At 38.0% G+C, this 19712-nt stretch overlaps 1 protein-coding gene across 8 annotated transcripts in view; it reads right to left on the bottom strand.

The window, feature by feature from the left end:
- WDR41 (WD repeat domain 41) overlaps positions 1-18050 on the bottom strand; it is a 206119-nt gene extending 188069 nt beyond the window's left edge. For 2 of the 8 annotated variants that reach the window (XM_077867444.1, XM_077867457.1), the window contains exons 1-2: positions 17997-18050; positions 17023-17136 (exon numbers count right to left, since the gene is read on the bottom strand). In XM_077867444.1, the coding sequence (XP_077723570.1) occupies positions 17023-17136; positions 17997-18035 (153 nt within the window). In that variant the 5' untranslated portion in view covers positions 18036-18050. Of the gene's footprint in view, positions 1-4655; positions 4674-17022; positions 17143-17593; positions 17663-17996 lie in introns of those variants that run through there. The other 6 variants (XM_077867436.1, XM_077867450.1, XM_077867463.1 and 3 more) reach the window with 3 other exon arrangements.
- Positions 18051-19712: the final 1662 nt, after the last annotated feature.

The raw sequence follows: 19712 nt of genomic DNA, 5'->3' as shown, positions 1-19712 counted from the left end.
AGAAGACTGCTTTAACAGAAGACACCTGAATTTGTCATATTATTTTGACTGAAGTATATAAAGAAAATCTAGCCCCAGACAGATATGAAGTTGAAAAATAGATTATTTTAACATTTGTTTTGAATAATTGGAGATATTCTACTTTAATAAAAAAAAAGCTGCAATATGAAATCTGAAACCACATCGATGAAATTTTCATACTTCTTTACATTAAAAATATATTGGTTTATCTTGAACTTTGGATCTTCTAACTTGCATAATTTTGTACCATCATGCATTGGTCATTTGTCAATATCAGTTTATTTTTATTTTTTAATATTTTTTTATTGAAGTTTGATTTGCCAACATATAGTATAACACCCAGTGCTCATCCCATCAAGTGACCTCCTCAGTGCCCGTCACCCAGTCATCCCATCCTCCCGCCTGCCTCCCCTTCCACTACCCCTTATTCATTTCCCAGAGTTAGGAGTCTCTGTTTTGTCACCCTCTCTAAATTTTCCTCATTCCTTTTCCCTCCTTTCCCCTATAATCTCTTTCACTATTTTGACGTGGATGGAACTGGAAGGTATTATGTTGAGTGAAGTAAAAGTCAATTGGAGATGGACAAGATCAGGTTAGTGACTTACATAGATCTTTCCAATGTTGACACATTTCATTATTTAAAATATTTATAAATCACATTCATGAATTAACCATGAATCTCATCAGAAAAATCTTTAAATATTGGGACACTATCAAGCTCACTGTGGCTAATACAAGTTTTCCAAATTTCTAGTTTTCACTTGAGAGGTCAAATGTTTATCATTGACAACAAATACTATCACTTGTTTCCCTTGAAAGATCACTATTCATTTTTGAGAAAATGTCTGCCAAATACTCAACTCTAAATAGCTACACTTTATCATTTGTTCTCTCAGGTAAAAATAGTATTCCATGAAAAAAGCAGCTAGGTCAATTCAATCACACAAGCACTTTTCCTCAAGAGCCACTGTACTTTGAAATGCAGGCCAAAGTGCTTTATGCATGATTCTCATTTCCTCACCCAGAATATTAAAAAAAAATACTCAAGAGTTAAGATTCAATAAAATTAATTTTTTACTGATCAAAATGTCCTTAAGTATCCAACTAAAAGTGCAACTTTTTCTTTTCCTTTTTTTTTTTAACTGTTCCATGACTATTGGTATAGTTTGGTATCATTGTATTGATTCACTCTACAACATAAGCAGTTATATCCCCCAATGCTTTTGCACCAACAGACCAAATGTCAACACAGTGAAAAACGTAAATCACATCTTTGTCTTATAATAAAAATGGTTTTATTTTTTTATTTTGTTTTTTTTTTATTTTTTTTTTAATTTTTATTTATTTGTGATAGTCACAGAGAGAGAGAGAGAGGCAGAGACACAGGCAGAGGGAGAAGCAGGCTCCATGCACCGGGAGCCCGACGTGGGATTCGATCCCGGGTCTCCAGGATCGCACCCTGGGCCAAAGGCAGGCGCCAAACCGCTGCGCCACCCAGGGATCCCTAAAAATGGTTTTAATCTCCCCCAACCTCCTTAAAGGGAACCCTAGATATCCGAAGGCTACCTTTTGGGAATCACTGCTCTAAACAATCTATAATTTTGTGTGTATGGAGGGAAGGAAATGATTGGAAGTAAAGAAAAAACTCTTTCCAAAAAACCAGAAAACTAAGAAAAGACATTTTGAATATAAATGAATGTTTAGGGCAACCCAGGTGGATCAGCGGTTTAGCACTGCTTTCAGCCCAGGGCGTGATCCTGGAGACCCGGGATCAAGTCCCACGTCAGGCTCCCTGCATGGAGCCTGCTTCTCTGTCTGCCTGTGTCTCTGCATATCTCTCTCTCTCTCTCTCTCTCTCTCTCATGAATAAATAAATAAAATCTTTAAAAAAAAAAGGAATGTTTAATTCATTTGGCTTTCCTTATAGCTTGACTGATTTTAGATAGTTACCTTATTCCTCTACCTTGTTTCTGGCCTTCATCTGAGTTCAGTTGCAGTGAGTAGTTTTATGAGTCAATACTAGATAAACTATGAATGAAATTTCATGGTTGTGCCTGACCCAGCAAATGTCTGTGAGGGTTGAAGCTCCTTCAATAATCTAAGTTAAAAGGGAAGACTCAAGATCACCTGATCTCACACCATATAGCTCTTTACATGTCTCGTCTATACCAGAATATAAGCTCCTTGAGAAGAGTTACTTGTTTTGTTCACTACTTTATCCTAAGTTCCTACAACACTATCTCGCTCAAAATAGGGACCCAACAAATATTTATTAGATGAATGAATGCAGCCCATATGGCCTACACAAGGAAAAATTAAAAATAATGTAATTCATCATTTTATAAACACATCCAAGTGAAGGTTTCAATCTTAAAAATAATTATTTAGAGAGATTACAGTCATTTTCCAGTGATGCTGCAGCTACTGCTGAGGATATTTTTTGAACACCAAAGATACAGTGATGGGAAATACTACAGCTGGGTTCAGAAAGACTTTGCCTAGAATTCTTGTTCTAGAAATTACCAATTATAAGAAACTAGGCAATGATTTAACCTCTCTGAAATAGTCTCCTTAACCATAAAGCAGAGAGAGAAGTAATTACCTCACTGTGAGGGAAGTAACTATCTCACTGTGAGAATGAAATTAAATCAAACTACACTTGTTAAAGTATCTAGCTCAGTCCCTAGCAAATAGGAAATGATAAGCGCATGTTAAATGCTGGTGCATAGCCTTATTAGACTACCATATACCTACCCCTGCTTCCTTTGATAACTTTATCCTAAGTTGACTCTGCAGAATTCCCCACCCCAGTTCCCAGCCCATTGATGGAGCTTCACACCTTGGTTTATTGGTTTTGGGCTAAACAATCAAGTGCATAATTTCCCTGAGCATAGTCCCTTGTATAAGATGACCATGTATTTCTGTCAAAGTCTTTGACACTCAAATTCTTGCTAGGAATCCTGGGAAGAAGAGCCTTTCTCTTTCCCACTGGACTTGAACCAGGCAAGATACAGATAGGAGCTGCTTTAGCCAACCTAGAACCATAGGGAACCACCTGCCTGGGAATGTAATAGGTTCATTTTGACACTACAGTGTTAAATCTGAGAGACACACAAGGAAGAACAAGGCTTTGTAAACAATGTTTGAGCTCCAATCAAGTAATTCCTGAAGCTAACCTGATCTTTGGAATTATATTAGTCAATGTATTTCCTTTTTCCTAAGTTTGTTTGGGTTGCGTTTCCTGGCATTAACAATAGGAAGAGTCCAGTCTGATGTAATTCTTTTTTCTTTTCCATAAGGCCCAACCTAGATTTGCACAAACAACTATGGTTCACTGCTAATGCTGCTGATGAGGGCTGAAGCATAATGCTACGCCCTGTCCTTAGGGCTTTGGAATTCCTATGGTTTGAAGTAAGCTACAAGTCCAGATTCTCAAAATATTTGGTTAATATTCATATCAGGCATTCTTGAAAAGAAATCAAATAGTAACTTCAAACCTAGCCTATCTCTAGACATTTAGGGATGTGTAAATGCAGTAATGAGCAACCTCGAACTATTATTATTACTTCTAAAAAGAGTAAAGCAAGTTACATATGTTCCCTTAATGAGATTAACTAAAACAAATATATTGGCTCCTGGTAGAAATTATAACTCTATGCAGTTAACAGTGGTTATCTCTAACTAATCAGAAGCTCAGATTACTGTCAGATACATAGCTGGCTAGATAGCGAGATAGATATCCTTGACTGATTTTCCAAATGAGAAAATTATTTATTTAATAAATGCTATATGATAGTGAAAATCTTCCAAAACACAGGGTCCCATCATAAAAGGGGAGGTGAAGGATAAAAAAAGGGCTTTGGCACTTGGTGATGAAAAGAACAAAAAGTATTAATGTAAGGCTATACCAACATTTTTCTAGACCTTATCCCAAGGCAATGGAAATAAAAGCAAAAATTAACTATTAGGACTACCTCAAAATAAAATGCTTCTGCACAGCAAAGGAAACAATTAACAAAACTAAAAGACAACCTACAGAATGGGAGAAGATATCTGCAAATGACATATCTGATAAAGGGTTAGCATCCAAAATATATAAAGGACTTACACAACTCCTCACCAAAAAAAACCAAATAATCCAATTTAAAAATGGACAGAAGACAGGAACAGACATTTCTCTCATCATCAGGGAAATGCAAATCAAAACCACAATGCACTATCACATCACACCAGTCAGAATAGCTAAAATCAAAAACACAAGAAACAAAAAATGTTGGCAAGGACGTAGAGAAAAAAGAACCCTCGTGTACTTGTTGGTAGGAATGCAAACTGTCATAACCACTGTGGAAACAGTATGGAGGTTCTTCAGAAAATTAAAAATAGAATTACCCTACCATCCAACAATCACACTACTGGGTATTTACTCAAAAAAAAAACAAAATACTAATTCAAAAGGATATATACATCTCTAACATTATTTACAATAGCCAAATTATGGAAGTAGCCCAAGATGAATAGATGAATGGATAAGGGACATGTGGGATATATGATATACATATGTATATTGCCGCTGATATTAATATCATACATACACAATGGAATATTATTCAGCCATAAAAAGAATGAAAACTTACCATTTACAACAATATGGATGGAGCTAGAGAATATAATGCTAAGTGAAATAAGTCAGTCAGAGAAAGATGAATACCATATGATTTCACTCATCTGTGGGATTTAAGAAACAAAATAAATGAACGTAAGAAAAAAGAGAAACAAACCAAGAAACAAACTCTTAACTATAGAGAACAAACTGATGGTTACCAGAGAGGAGGTGGAGGAGCGTGATGGGTGAAACAGGTGACAAGGATTCAAGAGTACACTTATCATGATAAGCACTGAGTAATGTATAGAATTGTTGAATCACTATATTATACACCTGAAACTAATATGACACTGTATGTCAATTATACTGGAATTAAAATTGAAACCTTAATTTAAAAATTTTTAAAGCCACAAATGTAACACAATGTAGGAGGCTGACAATCTTTCTTTACAGCCACAGGAGGAAAGAGGAAAAGAGGAAAGAGATGGAAAAGGCATAACCAAAGTGCACAGTGGTTTTAAGAGCACTATACTTCAAGGACAAAATAAATTAACATCATAACCTGGCAGCATTTAGGGACAAATTTGGCTTACTCAACAAATAACTGTCAAGGAACTACAAGGGCACTAGAGAAAGGAACATAACACAGAAAAGACAAATAAAAATTTTTTAAAAAATGAAACCGATTAAATTTTTAAAAGGAAAAAAGAAAAGAGCAAGACAAGTTCCTCAAGGAACTCAGAGTCTAATGTATAATTATGCTCACTATTGCTCAGTAACACTCTTTCAGGGATTCTCTCATGGCATTCTTCCTCATGCCTCCAAGTATAACTCAAATGATGTCTTCTACATAGCCTAGTCCTAAAGAAAATTTAAGATTCCTATGCCAGAGTGCACTACTGAACTCTCATTAGGTAACTTGGGCTTGAGCACAAATGAACCAAAATCACTGAACTATGTACTCAAACCAGACCGATATACTCAAATCACTCTTTACAATAACACACTAAAAATAATGGCCCTCAGTACAGCCATACAAATGGAATGCTACCTAGCAGTAAAAAGAGAATACTGATACATGCCACAATATGGCTCAATCTCAAAAACCTTTACATTAAATGAAAGAATACAAATGCAAAGGTTATATACATGATTCCATTTATTTGGAATTCTGAAAAAGATAAAACTTGAAAGGATAAAAAATAGATCAGAGATTGAGAGTTGGGGAAGGGGAATGACTACAAAGGGGCTTTTGAGGGTGATGTAAATATTCTATTTGTTGATTGTGGTGGTAGTTACATGACTGCAGATGTTTGTCAAAACTCTGAATTGTACATCTAAACAGGGTAAATACTACTACATAAATTTTTCTCTAGCTCTATATCTAACTACGTATAAAAACAAAGGAGTGACTTAGTATGTGACTAGTCATCACTCAGGCAAGAGTAAATTCAAGAAGAACATAGAAAAGAGGTTCAAGTAAAACTTAAAACATTGGAGTTCTGGAAGTTCCTAAGGCTGGCCAGGGGAAATGTTCCCTCTGAAACCTAAAGAATTAAAATGAAAGTGTGGAACTGGTAAAAGAATAGGATGGTATTACTAACTACTTTTTTAATATCAGAAGGAAAATTTTAAAGGTATAAAACTTGATTCTTCATTGAATTTTAATTTTGCCAAGACATACCACCTGAGATGAATCCTAAACTAAAGTAGATCTGAGAGTTGGAAACCATTTTATTTTCCAACTGCTAGGAATCAGTCAATTGCCAATTTCTGGGGAGAGGAGGAATAATGCTATAGTATTTTACTGAAATTCACATAAGAATTGCAAGGATGTCAATAAAGCAGATAAACTGTGAATAATATTAATCAATGAAATATTTACATTGTCAGTTTAGGAGAGTGGAAAAAATGTAGCCAGAAGACACATCCTATAAACCTTTTAATACAGTGTAACTAAAGGTTTGGCACTTGAGGCCTCAGGAGGGAAAGTGCCTATTGCTCCAATAACAGAGTACTTCTATTCTTCACATCTCAAGTTCACTGTCCAATCGCTCATCTCTCCTCTAATATCTTCTTCAAAGACTCAAAGTAGAAATAAAGTAAAAAAATAACTCCTATTCAGCCTCTTTTCCTAATCATAAACCTCAGGGCTGAATCTTTAAAAATCATCCTCAGGGAAGCCCAGGTGGCTCAGGGGTTTAGCGCTGCCTTCGGCCCGGGGCCTGATCCTGGAGACCCGGAATCGAGTCCCACGTCGGGCTCCCTGCAAGGAGCCTGCTTCTCCCTCTGCCTGTGTCTCTGCCTCTCTCTCCGTGTCTCTCTCTCTCTCTCTGTCTCTCATGAATAGATAAATGGAATCTTTTTTTAAAAAATCATCCTCAGTCATGGGGAGATCAGAATTCTCATAAATTGTTGTTGGAACTGAAAGTTGTTATACTCCTATGGTGAACAATTTGGAATTACATATAAAAATAAAAGTGCAAAACTCTTTGACACAGCAACTCCACTTCCAGGAATTACTCAAAGGAAATACTCAGACATATGAAATGATAAATGTTCAAGATTATTTACTACAGCATTAATTGTAATAGGAAAAGATCAAAAGAACCTAAATGTCCATTGATAGGGATTTATGTAACTTATATCCTGAAATACTATGAAGAATAAGAAGGTTCTGGGATCCCTGGGTGGCGCAGCGGTTTGGCGCCTGCCTTTGGCCCAGGGCACGATCCTGGAGACCCGGGATCGAGTCCCACGTCGGGCTCCCGGTGCATGGAGCCTGCTTCTCCCTCTGCCTATGTCTCTGCCTCTCTCTCTCTCTCTCTCTCTGTGTGTGACTATCATAAAAAAAAAAAAAAGTAAAACTCATTTAAAAAAAAAGAATAAGAAAGTTCTTTATGTACTGATGTAGAAATCTCTTCAAGATATATGAAAAAAGCAACTGGAGGGTATTATGCTGAGTAAATGAGTCAATCAGAGAAGGACAAACATTATATGGTCTCATTCATTCGGGGAATATAAAAAATAGTGAAAGGGAATAAAGGGGAAAGGAGAAAAATGAGTGGGAAATATCAGAAAGGGAAACAGAACATGAAAGACTCCTAACTCTGGGAAATGAACTAGGGGTGGTGGAAGGGGAGGTGGGTGGGGGGTGACTGGGTGACAGGCACTGAGGTGGGCACTTGATGGGATGAGCACTGGGTGTTATTCTATATGTTGGCAAATTGAACACCAATAAAAAATAAATTTATTTTTAAAAAGATATATGAAAAAAGCACTGCATAGAACAGTGGAACAAAATCAAAATGTTACCATTTGTTTACAAAAGCAGGGGAGAATATATAATCACATTTGTTTATAAAGCACTTTAAAAAGCTCCAGCATATACAGAAAACAAATAATTACTGTTAAGAAGGACAATTTTGATGTATGGAGGCAGGAGTAGGTGGGAAGAAGGCTTTTTACTATAGACTGTTTTATGTTTTAATTCTTAAGTATTTGGGTATATTATGTGCTGAAAAATCTAGCTTCTCCCAACTGGACAAGCCAACTTTCATTTCCTGGATGAGCCACTAAAAATATGCTGACTAGAACCAGCCCTGTGTAAAATGATGGAGACTGTCCTTGGGATCCTCATCCTATCTGCTTTCTCTAAGTTATCACACACTCTATCTGTTCCTTACCATTGTCTACCGTCAAAGCCTTCCCTCTGACTCTTTCTTCCTCCTGTACATGCCCAAGCAGCCTCACCATAACCTTTTCTACCACACTTTCTTGCCAAATTGCCCAAGGCAAAGGTTACATACATTTTTCATCTATCAGTAATGGATATTTGTTGTAGGTTTTTTTTTTTTTAAAGATTTTATTTATTTATTCATGACAGTCACAGAGAGAGAGAGAGAGGCAGAGACACAGGCAGAGGGAGAAGCAGGCTCCATGCACCGGGAGCCCGATGTGGGATTCGATTCCGGGTCTCCAGGATCGCGCCCTGGGCCAAAGGCAGGCGCCAAACCGCTGCGCCACCCAGGGATCCCTTGTTGTCAGTTTTTAACCTCCGTGGGACTGGGAACATGTTGCCATGGGAGTTTTCCAGCATCAAATCCTTTTCCTATTTGGCTGAATCTATTTTGTGTGTAGTCTTGTGAGATGCTCTGGTCTGAGAGACCAAAGAGAACAGATCCTTCCTTTCTCTACTCTCTAAAAGGCAGGGTTGCTTAGAACTCTGAACTTTAGAAGAATGACCCAAAGTCAAAGGTGCAATTAGGACTGATTACAGAGGAATGCAGTAGGGATGGCAGTATCCAGAGATGAAAGCAACTAGTTGGCCAGACTGATGGCTGCCTATACTCTGGGCCCTTCTGGTTCCTGCCCACATTCTAAGCCTGCTTTTCTGGCTTCCTGTCATTTCTATGATCCTCCATTATTCTTACAATACACCTTTTTTGCTTAAAACAGCAAGATAGTTTCTGTTTCTTGTCATCAAAACCTAGACTGATACACTTTCAAAAAAAAAAAATCTGAGTACCTATTTTGAGCAGGGAAGAATATGAAAGTATAAAATTCAAATACAATCACTTTTGCCCATATGGAACTTTGAGAAACTTCTTTTAAAGAAAATTGTGGTAAAATATGCATAACAAATGTATCATCCTAACTATTTTAAGTGTACAATTCAGTGGTTGTAAGTACATTCACACTGCTGTACAACAATCACCGTCACCATTGTCCACTCACAGAACTCTTTCCATCTTGTAAAACTAAAACTCAATATCCATTGAACACTAACTCCCATTCTCCCCAAAGTCCTACCAACCACCCTTCTACTTTGTGTCTCTATGAAATTGACTACTTTAGGCACTTCATATAAGTGAAATCGTATAGTACTTGTCCTTTTGCAACTGGCTTATTTCACTCAATATAATGTCTTTAAGGTTCATCCAGGTTGTAACATGTGTCAGAATTTCCTTCCTTTTTAAAGCATTTGTTTATCCATTCATCCATCTATGGACACTTAAACTGCTTCCATATTTTGGCTATTACAACTAATGCTACTATGAACAGGGCTATAGAAATACCTCTTCAAATCCCTGCTTTCAATTCCTTTGCGTATATATATTCACAAGGGGAAATGCTGGATCATACAGTAATATATTTTTAATTTCTTGATGAACCAGACTACTGTCTTCCATAACAACTGTAATATTTTACTTTACCACCAATTGTGCACAAGGGTTCCTTGTCAACAGTTGCTGTTTTCTCTTTTGTTTTGGTTTTTGATAATATGATATGAGGTGATTATGATTTGCATTTCCTTAATTATTAGTGTTTTCTACTGTTTTAATCAAAAGAACATATGAGCCAACAGAAAGAGCTCCAAAGATGGGATACTTTGAGCATCAAAAATATACAATATATATAAAAATATACAAATATAACTGATTAAAGTACACCAAATATATAAACCCAAATTCATAATGATACTTAAAATCTCTTCATTAAACACTACTAGAAATAACTAAGGCACACACTACTTATTCTGAAGACTGGCAATGAAAATGGAAAAAAAATAAGCATTTATCCTGCCCTTTATGTACAAGATGTATGTATTTCAGTTAACCAAATAGCTCTAGTTGATAAAGTTCTTCCTAAAGAATTGTAGCCAATAAATGTGGAAGGGATGACAGAATGAGAAAATCACCATTTTGCAAGCCTTACTGAAACAAATGCTTCACATAATATTTATAAATGTATGAAACCATTAACTAAAATGGTGATAAGAAACCATACTATGGAAGGATGCCTGGGTGGCTCGGTCAGTTGTCTGCCTTTGGCTCAGGTCATGATCCCAGGGTCCTAGGACTGAGTTCTGTCCCTTGTTTAACGGGGAGACTGCTTCTCCCTCTGCCTGTTGCTTCCCCTGTTTGTGCTCACTCTCTCACACTCTTTCTGGCAAATAAATAAAATCTTAAAAAAAATCATACAGTGGAGATCAGGTTGTCATAATTAGAACCCATTGGCCAACCACAGCATCACTGAAATTGACAAGCAAACATAGTGTGTCTCCTGACATGTTCCAATATGAAACATATAGCACAACCTATAAAATATTCATGCTTGAAAATGCTGGACCTAAATTTGTTGTTTTTTTTTTTCTTTTTTTTATTTTTTTTGGACCTAAATTTGATTAAGACTCTACAGCTTCACCAATAATGGCCATGTGTAACTAGCTACTTAAATTTTAAAAGTGAAATTAAAAATTCAGTTTCTCAATCACAAATAGTCAAAAGCCACACATGTAGCTATTCAACAGTACATATACAGAACACAAGCACAGATACAGAACATTTCCTTCACTTGCAGAAGTTCTACTGGATAATGCTGCTCTGCTCTGAAGCTAAATTCTATTTACAAGAAATATGGAAGAACAAGAGGAATAAAGAACAAATTAGGTAACTCCAGAAAGAAGCAAGCAGACCAATCCAGAATGCAGGGGGGAAACGGAAGGGAGGAAGACACTATCACAGATTTTAAAAGACTTAAGAAATGAAATGTACAGAAAAGGAAAATTTATACAAAAAGAGAGCTGATCAGTGGTTTCCATGGGCCAGAGGTGGGAGCAAGGCTTGACTGCAAATGGGTCAAGTAGAATGGGGAGAGTAGAAACACTATAAAACTGGATGATGATGATTACCCAACTCTTTAACTGTATCAAGTATTACTGAATTGTTTTTAAAAAGTCTTAAGGAGGATGCCTGGGTGGCTCAGCAGTTGAGCATCTGCCTGTAGGCTCAGGGCATGATCCCAGTCTGGAGATCGAGTCCCATGCTGGGCTCCCTGCAAGGAGTCTGTCTATGTCTCTGACTCTGTCTCTCATGAATAAATAAAATCTTAAAAAAAATAAAAATAAAAATAAATAAAAAGGCTTAAGAGACAAATCAAATGTATGGATCTTGTTTAGACCTGATTCTAACTAAGAAGACAGTTTGAAATAGTCAAAGAAATATGATTTCTAGATGATATCAACAATAAAAAACTTAATTGTTGGGGTAAGAATAGAATATTCCTATTTCTAGAGATGTAAATTGAAATATGTACATCTGAGATATGCTTTAATATACTGAAACAGAGAAGAAGATGGAGAGAAGAATTAATAAAGCAAATGAAATCAAAATCTTAAAAGTTATTAGATATGGGAGGGGCACCTGGGTGGCTCAGATCACGATCTCAAGGTCTTGGGATCAAGCCCCACACAGAGCCCCACATATGGCTCCCTGCTTGGCAGGGAGTCTGCTTCTCCTTCCTCTGCCCATCTCCTCCCCACCTCCTGCTCATGCTCTCTCTCAAATAAATAAATAAATAAAATCTTTTAAAAAATTATTAGACATGGGTGATTTATACATGAGAGTTCATTGTACTATTTTCTCTACATTTGTAAATACTTGGAATATTCTGTAATCTTAAACATTAATGGCTATAATAGTAATACCCTCTCATAGTCACTATAACAAACCAAGTCCACGATGAGTTTGTGATTCTTCAATATTGCAAACAACAAAGATACCAGGTTATCATTTTTAAGTAAGTTTCTATTTTTAGAATTATTTTAAGTCCCCATAGAAACAGTCATTGGTTACCTTAAGTCACCATTTGAAACTTCAAAAATTTTTATAAGCCCACTCTGAGAGCTGTGGAGGGGAAGGGGTATCAGAAGGAAGTAAATATATACCTATTTTTCCCCTACTAGCTCAACTGAATCTCTCTCATTATATACTTGACACTGCCTACGTCATGAAATAAACCCATCAAGCATTCTCAGTAACTACCCTGTGATAAATATGCCTGGCACCAGTGCAGTGTATTCAAGCTTTTCAACAGCTTTCTCTTCGTGCACATCTGCAGGCTTTCTATGCACATCTGCATACAGAATCCACAATCCTGATCTGCATTATAATTAATGTAACAGCACATCTGACCAGGTCCCCAGGGTTTTGAGGTATAACCATTTTTGAGATCTTCAGGGATCTGAGGATGCCCTGGGGAGAAAGTATGGCTAATTTCAGATCAGGCACCAGACAAGCTGTAAGTGGTGAGACAGTTGTTTTCCTAAAACAGTGACAACAGAGCTGGAGAAGCTTACTGTGTGTGAGTGTGTGTGCGTGAGCACACACATGTATCTGTCTCAAATCATAGTTGCTCTCCTCCTTCGCTCCTTACCACATCTCTCACATACCTGCTCTAAATGGCCAAGGTATAGCCCAAATTTACCTACAGATCCAATCTAAACCCTTATATAAAAAGCACTCTGTGGTTACCACTGACAGAGAAAATCACTGAAATGTGGATTCAAGTAATGATACATAGCAGGCACAGAAACAGTAGACCCAAATTGCACATCCCTCCCATTCTCTATCCTTGGTAGTCAAAATTACCTTGTTTCCCCTTAACCTCATTTTTAAAATTTTTACTTTGAAATCCCATGGCAAGGTAAGTTCTTACTTACAGGCATTTCTTCAAAAGCCCTTGGGGAGTACTCATTGTCCGCTTACATTGTTCAATTCCATCGCTACAGCACAGAGCAGAGTCCCATGGAATTCAGCAAGAAGCAGAGCAACCTGATTCTCTATCTCCCTGGCCTAGAAAGCTACAAGTCAGCACTGACCAATAAAACTTTCTATAATGACAACCAACATTGTAGCCACCAATCACATGTGGTTTTTGAGCACTGAAAATGTGACTATTGTGAAGGAGGAATTGACCTTTTAATTTTATTTAACTTAAATAAAAAAAAGCAAAAAAAAAAAATTAAATAAAAAAATAAATAACTTAAATAGCCACAAGTAGCTAATGATTACCATACTGGATGCTGTAGCTGTATGTGACTTTGTTTTCACACAGATCTCCTTTTCTCTCTCTAATCCACACGCACATACACACACACACACACACACTCATACATCAAATCTTAATACTTAACTGAGTGACGAACCTATGGAATCAATATGTATTTTGAATAAACAAATATGTGTACATATTTAACAATATTTACAATAAACAGTTAACACTTATCAGAAAAGAATATGGGCTATAGTCATTAAAACTATACATATGAAGACATACCCCAATGTGGAAAATATACAGAAACAAAATGTAAAATATTACCTATTTTGGGGGGATGCCTGCGTAGCTCAGTTGGTTAAGTGTCCAACTCTTGATTTCGGCTCAGGTCATGATCTCAGGGTTGTGATATTGAGTGTGCCATATGGGGCTCTACACTGGGCATAGAGCCTGCATGAGATTCTCTCTCCTTCTGCCCCCCAGCTCATGTGCTCTCTAAAAACAAAGGAATAAAATAATAATAAAAACAAATATATAAGACATATATATGCTACAAATATTAAAAATTAAATAGGCATATGTATGAGGATTAGAAGGGATCATAAACCAAGGAAAAATAATCAGATGGAGGAAGGAATTAAAAGTGGATTCCATTCATGTTGAGTTACATTAATGTTTGTATATATATAAAACTCTAGGAAAATAAAGGTTGAAGAGCAATGAAATCTAAATAAACAGTTGAGCATAGAAATAATCTCAGAAAACTTGAATGTTGGGAGCAGATGACCATCCTATATCAGCAGTAACCTAGAGGGCTGATGATAAGGAGACTTTAAAGAACTCAGCTTCTGGGGGATCCCTGGATGGCTCAGTGGTTTAGTGCCTGCCTTCGGCCCAGGGTGTGGTCCTGGAGTCCGGGATCGAGTCCCACATCAGGCTCCCTGCATGGAGCCTGCTTCTCCCTCTGCCTGTGTCTCTGCCTCTCTGCCTCTCTCTGTGTCTCTCGTGAATAAATAAATAAAATCTTTTAAAAAATAATAAAACTGGTAGCTTTCTTAAAAAAAAAAAAAGAACTCAACTTCTGTGCTGTCAGGGAGAAGGTAGAACTAAAATTGAGAAATCTATGACTAAGAAAAAGGGGAAAGAAGGCTTGTAAATGTGAGCTAATGGGAGTTGATGTTAATATTCAGTCAGTAAAGACTTAAGACTGTTCCAAGGCTATTAGCAGAGAGGTCAGAAAGGCTCAACATTATTTTCTAGGTGAGACTCATTCCTGGGATTAACATCAATTACACTTAATTCACCTGGACAGTGAATGAAACAGTGGTTCTCAAACTTCAAAACTTAAACCCCATCCCTTGAGACTGAGAAATGCTGATTTTAAAAAATGAACACTCAAAAAATGTCTGGGATAGGGGGAAAAAACGAAGACCTCCCCCATGTTCCTTACAGATAAAATCTGTCTTCTATTTAATAAAGATGACTAAACATGTTTTTTTAAGATTTATTTATTTTAGAGAAAGAGAGAGCACAAGCAGTAGGGACAAAGGGAGAGAGAATATCTCAAATTCCACACTGAGTGTGGTGCCCAATGCAGGGCTCCATCTCATGACTCCAAGACCACCACCAGAGCTAAAACCAAAAGGCAGAGGCTCAACTAATTACCACCCAGGCGCCCCACTAAAGACATATTTTGATAACTTGGGAAACCCTCCCATCTCTGACCACAGCCCCTTATCTTTTCATAGGTTTTAGGAAAGGAAGGACAATAGGAAAGTTGTCTTTACACATGGGAAGACCTATCAAGTAATAATAAAGGTTACAGACTTGTTTTCTGGAATATCAAGGAAAAGACAGAGGAAGGACAGTTTCAGTGTAATATAAGAATGTACCTGAAGAGGGGTGCCTGGGTAGCTCAGTCAGTTAAGCATTTGACTTTGGCTCAGGGTCCTGGGATCAAATCTCACCTCGGGAATCCCTGCTTAGTGGGGAATCTGCTCCTTCTTCTCCCTTCACCCTACCCCCCCCCCTCATTCTCACAGTCTCTATCGCTCTTTTAAACAAATAACATCTTAAAAAAAAGAGAGAGAGAGGGAGAGAGAGAATGTATTTGAAGAAATGAGATACCTTATCAGGTAGTGAGTTTCCTGACTCTTGAAAATGTCTAAGCTGATGCTAAAGAACCATCTGCTCCACAATTTCTGTGAATGATTTGACTAGCAATAATGAGATGAGATGACCAAAGACCTTCCTTCCTACCTTAATAGACCCTACCTAGCATCTAGTAGAGTTTTTTTCAATAGGTTCTTTTTTTAATTTAAATTCAAGTTAGTTAACATATAGTGTATTATTGGTTTCAGGGGTAGAGTTTCATGATTCATTAGTTGCATATAATACCCAGGGCTCATTACATCAAGTACCCTAATACCCATCACCCAAATACCCCATCTCCCCCACCAACCTTCAGCAACCCTCATTTTGTTCCCTAGAGTTAAGAGACTCTTATGGTTTGCCTCCCTCTGTTTTCATCTTATTTTTCTTTCCCTTCCCCTAGGTTCATCTGTTTTGTTTCTTACACATATGAGTGAAATCATATGGTGTCTTCCTCGGACTTATTTTACTTAGTATAAGTGCATTCCATCCACATCATTGCAAACAGCAAGATTTCATTCTTTTTGATGACTTTCAGTGTGTGTGTGTGTGTGTGTGTGCGCGCACGCACACACACCACCTCTTCTTCATCCATTCATCTGTCAGTGGACATGTGGGCTCTTTCCATAGTTCAAATCACTATGTTTGTATCCTTTGGATAAATAACTAGTAGTACAATCACTGGGTTGTCAGGTAGTTATATTTTTAACTATTTAAGGAACCTCCACACTGTTTTCCACAGTGGCTGCACCAGTTTGCATTCCCACCAACAATGAAAGAGGGTTGCCCTTTCTACACATACTCGCCAACATCTGTTGTATCCTGAGCTGTTAATTTTAGCCAGGCCAACTGGTGTGAGTATCTCTCTTTTTTTTTTAAGATTTTATTTATTCATGAGAGACACAGAGTGGGAGAGGCAGAGACACAGGCAGAGGGAGAAGCAGGCTCCATGTAGGGAGCCCGATGTGGGACTGGATCCCAGGACTCCAGGATCACACCCTGGGCGGAAAGCAGGTGCTAAACTGCTGAGCCACCCAGAGACCTCCTGGTGTGAGTATCTCATTGTGATTTCTCATTTGTATTTCCCTGATGATGAGTGATGTTGAACATTTTCTTTAAGATTTTATTTATTTATTCATGAGAGACACAGCAGACTCTCATTTATTCATGAGAGACAGAGACACAGGCAGAGGGAGAAGCAGGCTCCCTGAAGGAAGCCTGATGCAGGATTCGATCCCAGGACCCCAGGATCATGACCTGAGCCAAAGGCAGATACAGACAAACTTCCAGATGTGATTCTCCCAAAATTTAGATTTCATCATCTCACTCTATCCCTATGCTCCAGGTCAGACTTTTCTGTATTATACCCAACTAATCCTCCATTCTCCCTCTCCCCTCACCATAATTACCTGAGGGATGCATGGGCAACATGTCCACCTAATGCTCCTCCTCAGCCCTGATCCCAGCTCCAGGTGTCCCTGAGGCAGCAGAAATTTGGGGCCAGGAGGATGAGGACTTCCTGTCTGTGGGGAACAACAGGATTACCATAGGGAAGGAAAAAGAAAAGCTCAGAGCAGTATATTACATAAGAAAAATGGACTCTGGGGATTTCAAAGCAGAGGAATAAAGATAGGAAAGAAAAAGAGGTGGGGGGTTTTTGTAGGGGAGCAGTGCATTCACGAAGACTACTTTAAAATTCAAAGACAGATAAATGGCTCAAGTGACTTTGGAGCCCAGGGTCACCTAAGAGGAATCAACAATGCAGAAAGTACCTCTGTAGCCTCAGAAGTTTTTAGGAAATCAATCTCTAAGGATATCTATAAAATCTTAGTTACTCTAGAAAAGCTGATTCTTAAGACAGGACACTGTGACAGGAAGAAATTATAATTGATACCTTTGTTTTTTCCTTGCGAAATGTGTCCAACAAACAAAAGAATGTATATACCATTTGAAGAATAATAAAATTCATCCATGTCTCACCTTCAACACAAAGAATATTTTCTTCACTCCTTTTTCTCCTAACTTCTGGGGCATCCCTAAACAAGTAAAGTAGATTTATCTGGGGAGCCAGTCTCAGGTGTGGTAAAATTTCCTTAAACTGAAGAATGCTCCTATGCAAACACTCTATCTCCAACATTAATTTTATTTGCTTCCTAATGTTTAAGTTTTTAATTGATGAAGATACAGACATTCCTTCCACACTAAACTTAAAGGGTTTGAAATAGATGAGTTAGCATATCGCTTTAAATCTATTTAGTCGAAATGTAAATGACAACAGCTAATTTCCTATTTTGAATAAGGAAAAGGATCTGAAGGAGAAGATCCTGACTAAAAATGTCAGGGGAGAGAAGGAAGCTGAAGCCTCCTAAAAAATTTCACATACTTCACTAGTTTCCTCTGGACTTGAACTATCTGCCTTCATCCAAACATAAAAAGAGGTATGAGCAGCAATACTTTCTGGCCTATGTCCATGCACTCACCTGAACGGCCACTAAGCCACCCGTTCCTTTCATCCTCCCACGTGGTCATAAACACCTAGCATTGCCTTGGCAACTAAATAAATACACTGACACTGCCACATACTAGCTTCTAAGTAGTTGTCCAGTTGCCTTGCTAACTGTATACAAGGAACTACTACTACACAAATCCAGTCAATCGAAGCAAAATTTACCGACTTAGAAGGATATGCCTAGCTATTTTCTAATTTCTCCTTTTCAGTTGAATCCATGGACTATCCAATGCCTATGACTATCCAATCCATGTCTTGCTAACTGTATACAAGGAACTAGTACTACACAAATCCAGTCAATCGAAGCAAAATTTACCTTCCTTTAGAAGGATATGCCTAGCTATTTTCTAATTTCTCCTTCTCAGTTGAATCCATGGAGTAACCATACTTTACTGGATGATATAAAAACATGTACAGCCATGTTTTCTACAGAAAGTTAAATTCTTGCATATTCCAATCTTCCTTTCCTACCCTGGAAAATAATTCCAATGCAGTTTCCAACCCTGGATCCTATTACAAGGAGGTTAGGGATGGTGTCAGTGGTAGCAACTCTTCAGCAGAGCACGGCTGTTTTGTGCCCACCTTTTCATCCCCTTACACAATGCTGACTTGACTTGACTCACAATCAGATCCTCTCCTCCCAAATAATAGAACAATACTGGTCCTCCTTGTGAAGGCAGGGATCAGCCTGGAGCCCTGGGGAAGTGTGTTAGCTCCCACGGTGCCATTCAGGAAGGAAAGCTCGCCATTCGTATCACCAAGTCCTGGATTCAGTTGGGCCTACAGGACGAGGGAAGAAGAAACAAATCCAATAGATGTTTTCCATTAACTAAATGCCAAGAACAGGCCACGTCCCATTCATCTTCTGCCATCCTGGGCCCACAGCGGACCTTCTATAAAGTCAGTAGAAGTGAAGTAATAAGTACAATGCAATCATGAGATACATCGGTATCAGCTCCCAACACCTCTCTCCCTCAGATGCCCTAAACTAGCATTTGACGGCGAAGAATCTGAAAGTCAAATGCAACAACATGGTTCTCATAGATCCTGTTGTTCAAGTGATGCCAAGATGTTCACAGATGTGACTTGTGGCCTCACTTGAAGTTGCAAATGATGTATTACCAACTATGCAAAAACAAAAATAAAAAGCCACCAAAAAAAAAAAAAATAGAACAATCCGTTAAAAGAAAGATTAGACAAAGGCCTGCCCAGGCCTCTGATTACAGTATCTTTTTTTTTTTTAAGATTTATCTATTCATGAAAGACACACACACAGAGAGAGAGAGGCAGAGGGAGAAGCAGTCTCCATGCAGGGAACCTGATGTGGGACTCGATCCTGGGACTGTGGGACTCTATCCTGGGACTCCAAGATCACGCCCTGGGTAGAAGGCAGGCACTAAACCGCTGAGCCACCCAGGGATCCCTGATTGCAGTATTTTAAATTGACTTTCCCACATTGGTCAGCCATACAGATTTATAACATTATTAGATATGGGTTAGCATTGGGAAAGAACCTCAGGTAACAGATGAGGATATAGAAGCTCATAGCTGCTAAGTAACTGGACTGAGATCATAGTTCAATAATAACTG

This window comes from Canis aureus, chromosome 2 (assembly GCF_053574225.1).
Source record: "Canis aureus isolate CA01 chromosome 2, VMU_Caureus_v.1.0, whole genome shotgun sequence".
Classification (NCBI taxonomy): Eukaryota; Metazoa; Chordata; class Mammalia; order Carnivora; family Canidae; genus Canis; species Canis aureus.
The sequence above is the reverse complement of the archived record's forward strand: the minus strand, read 5'-3'. Positions and strand labels throughout refer to the sequence as shown.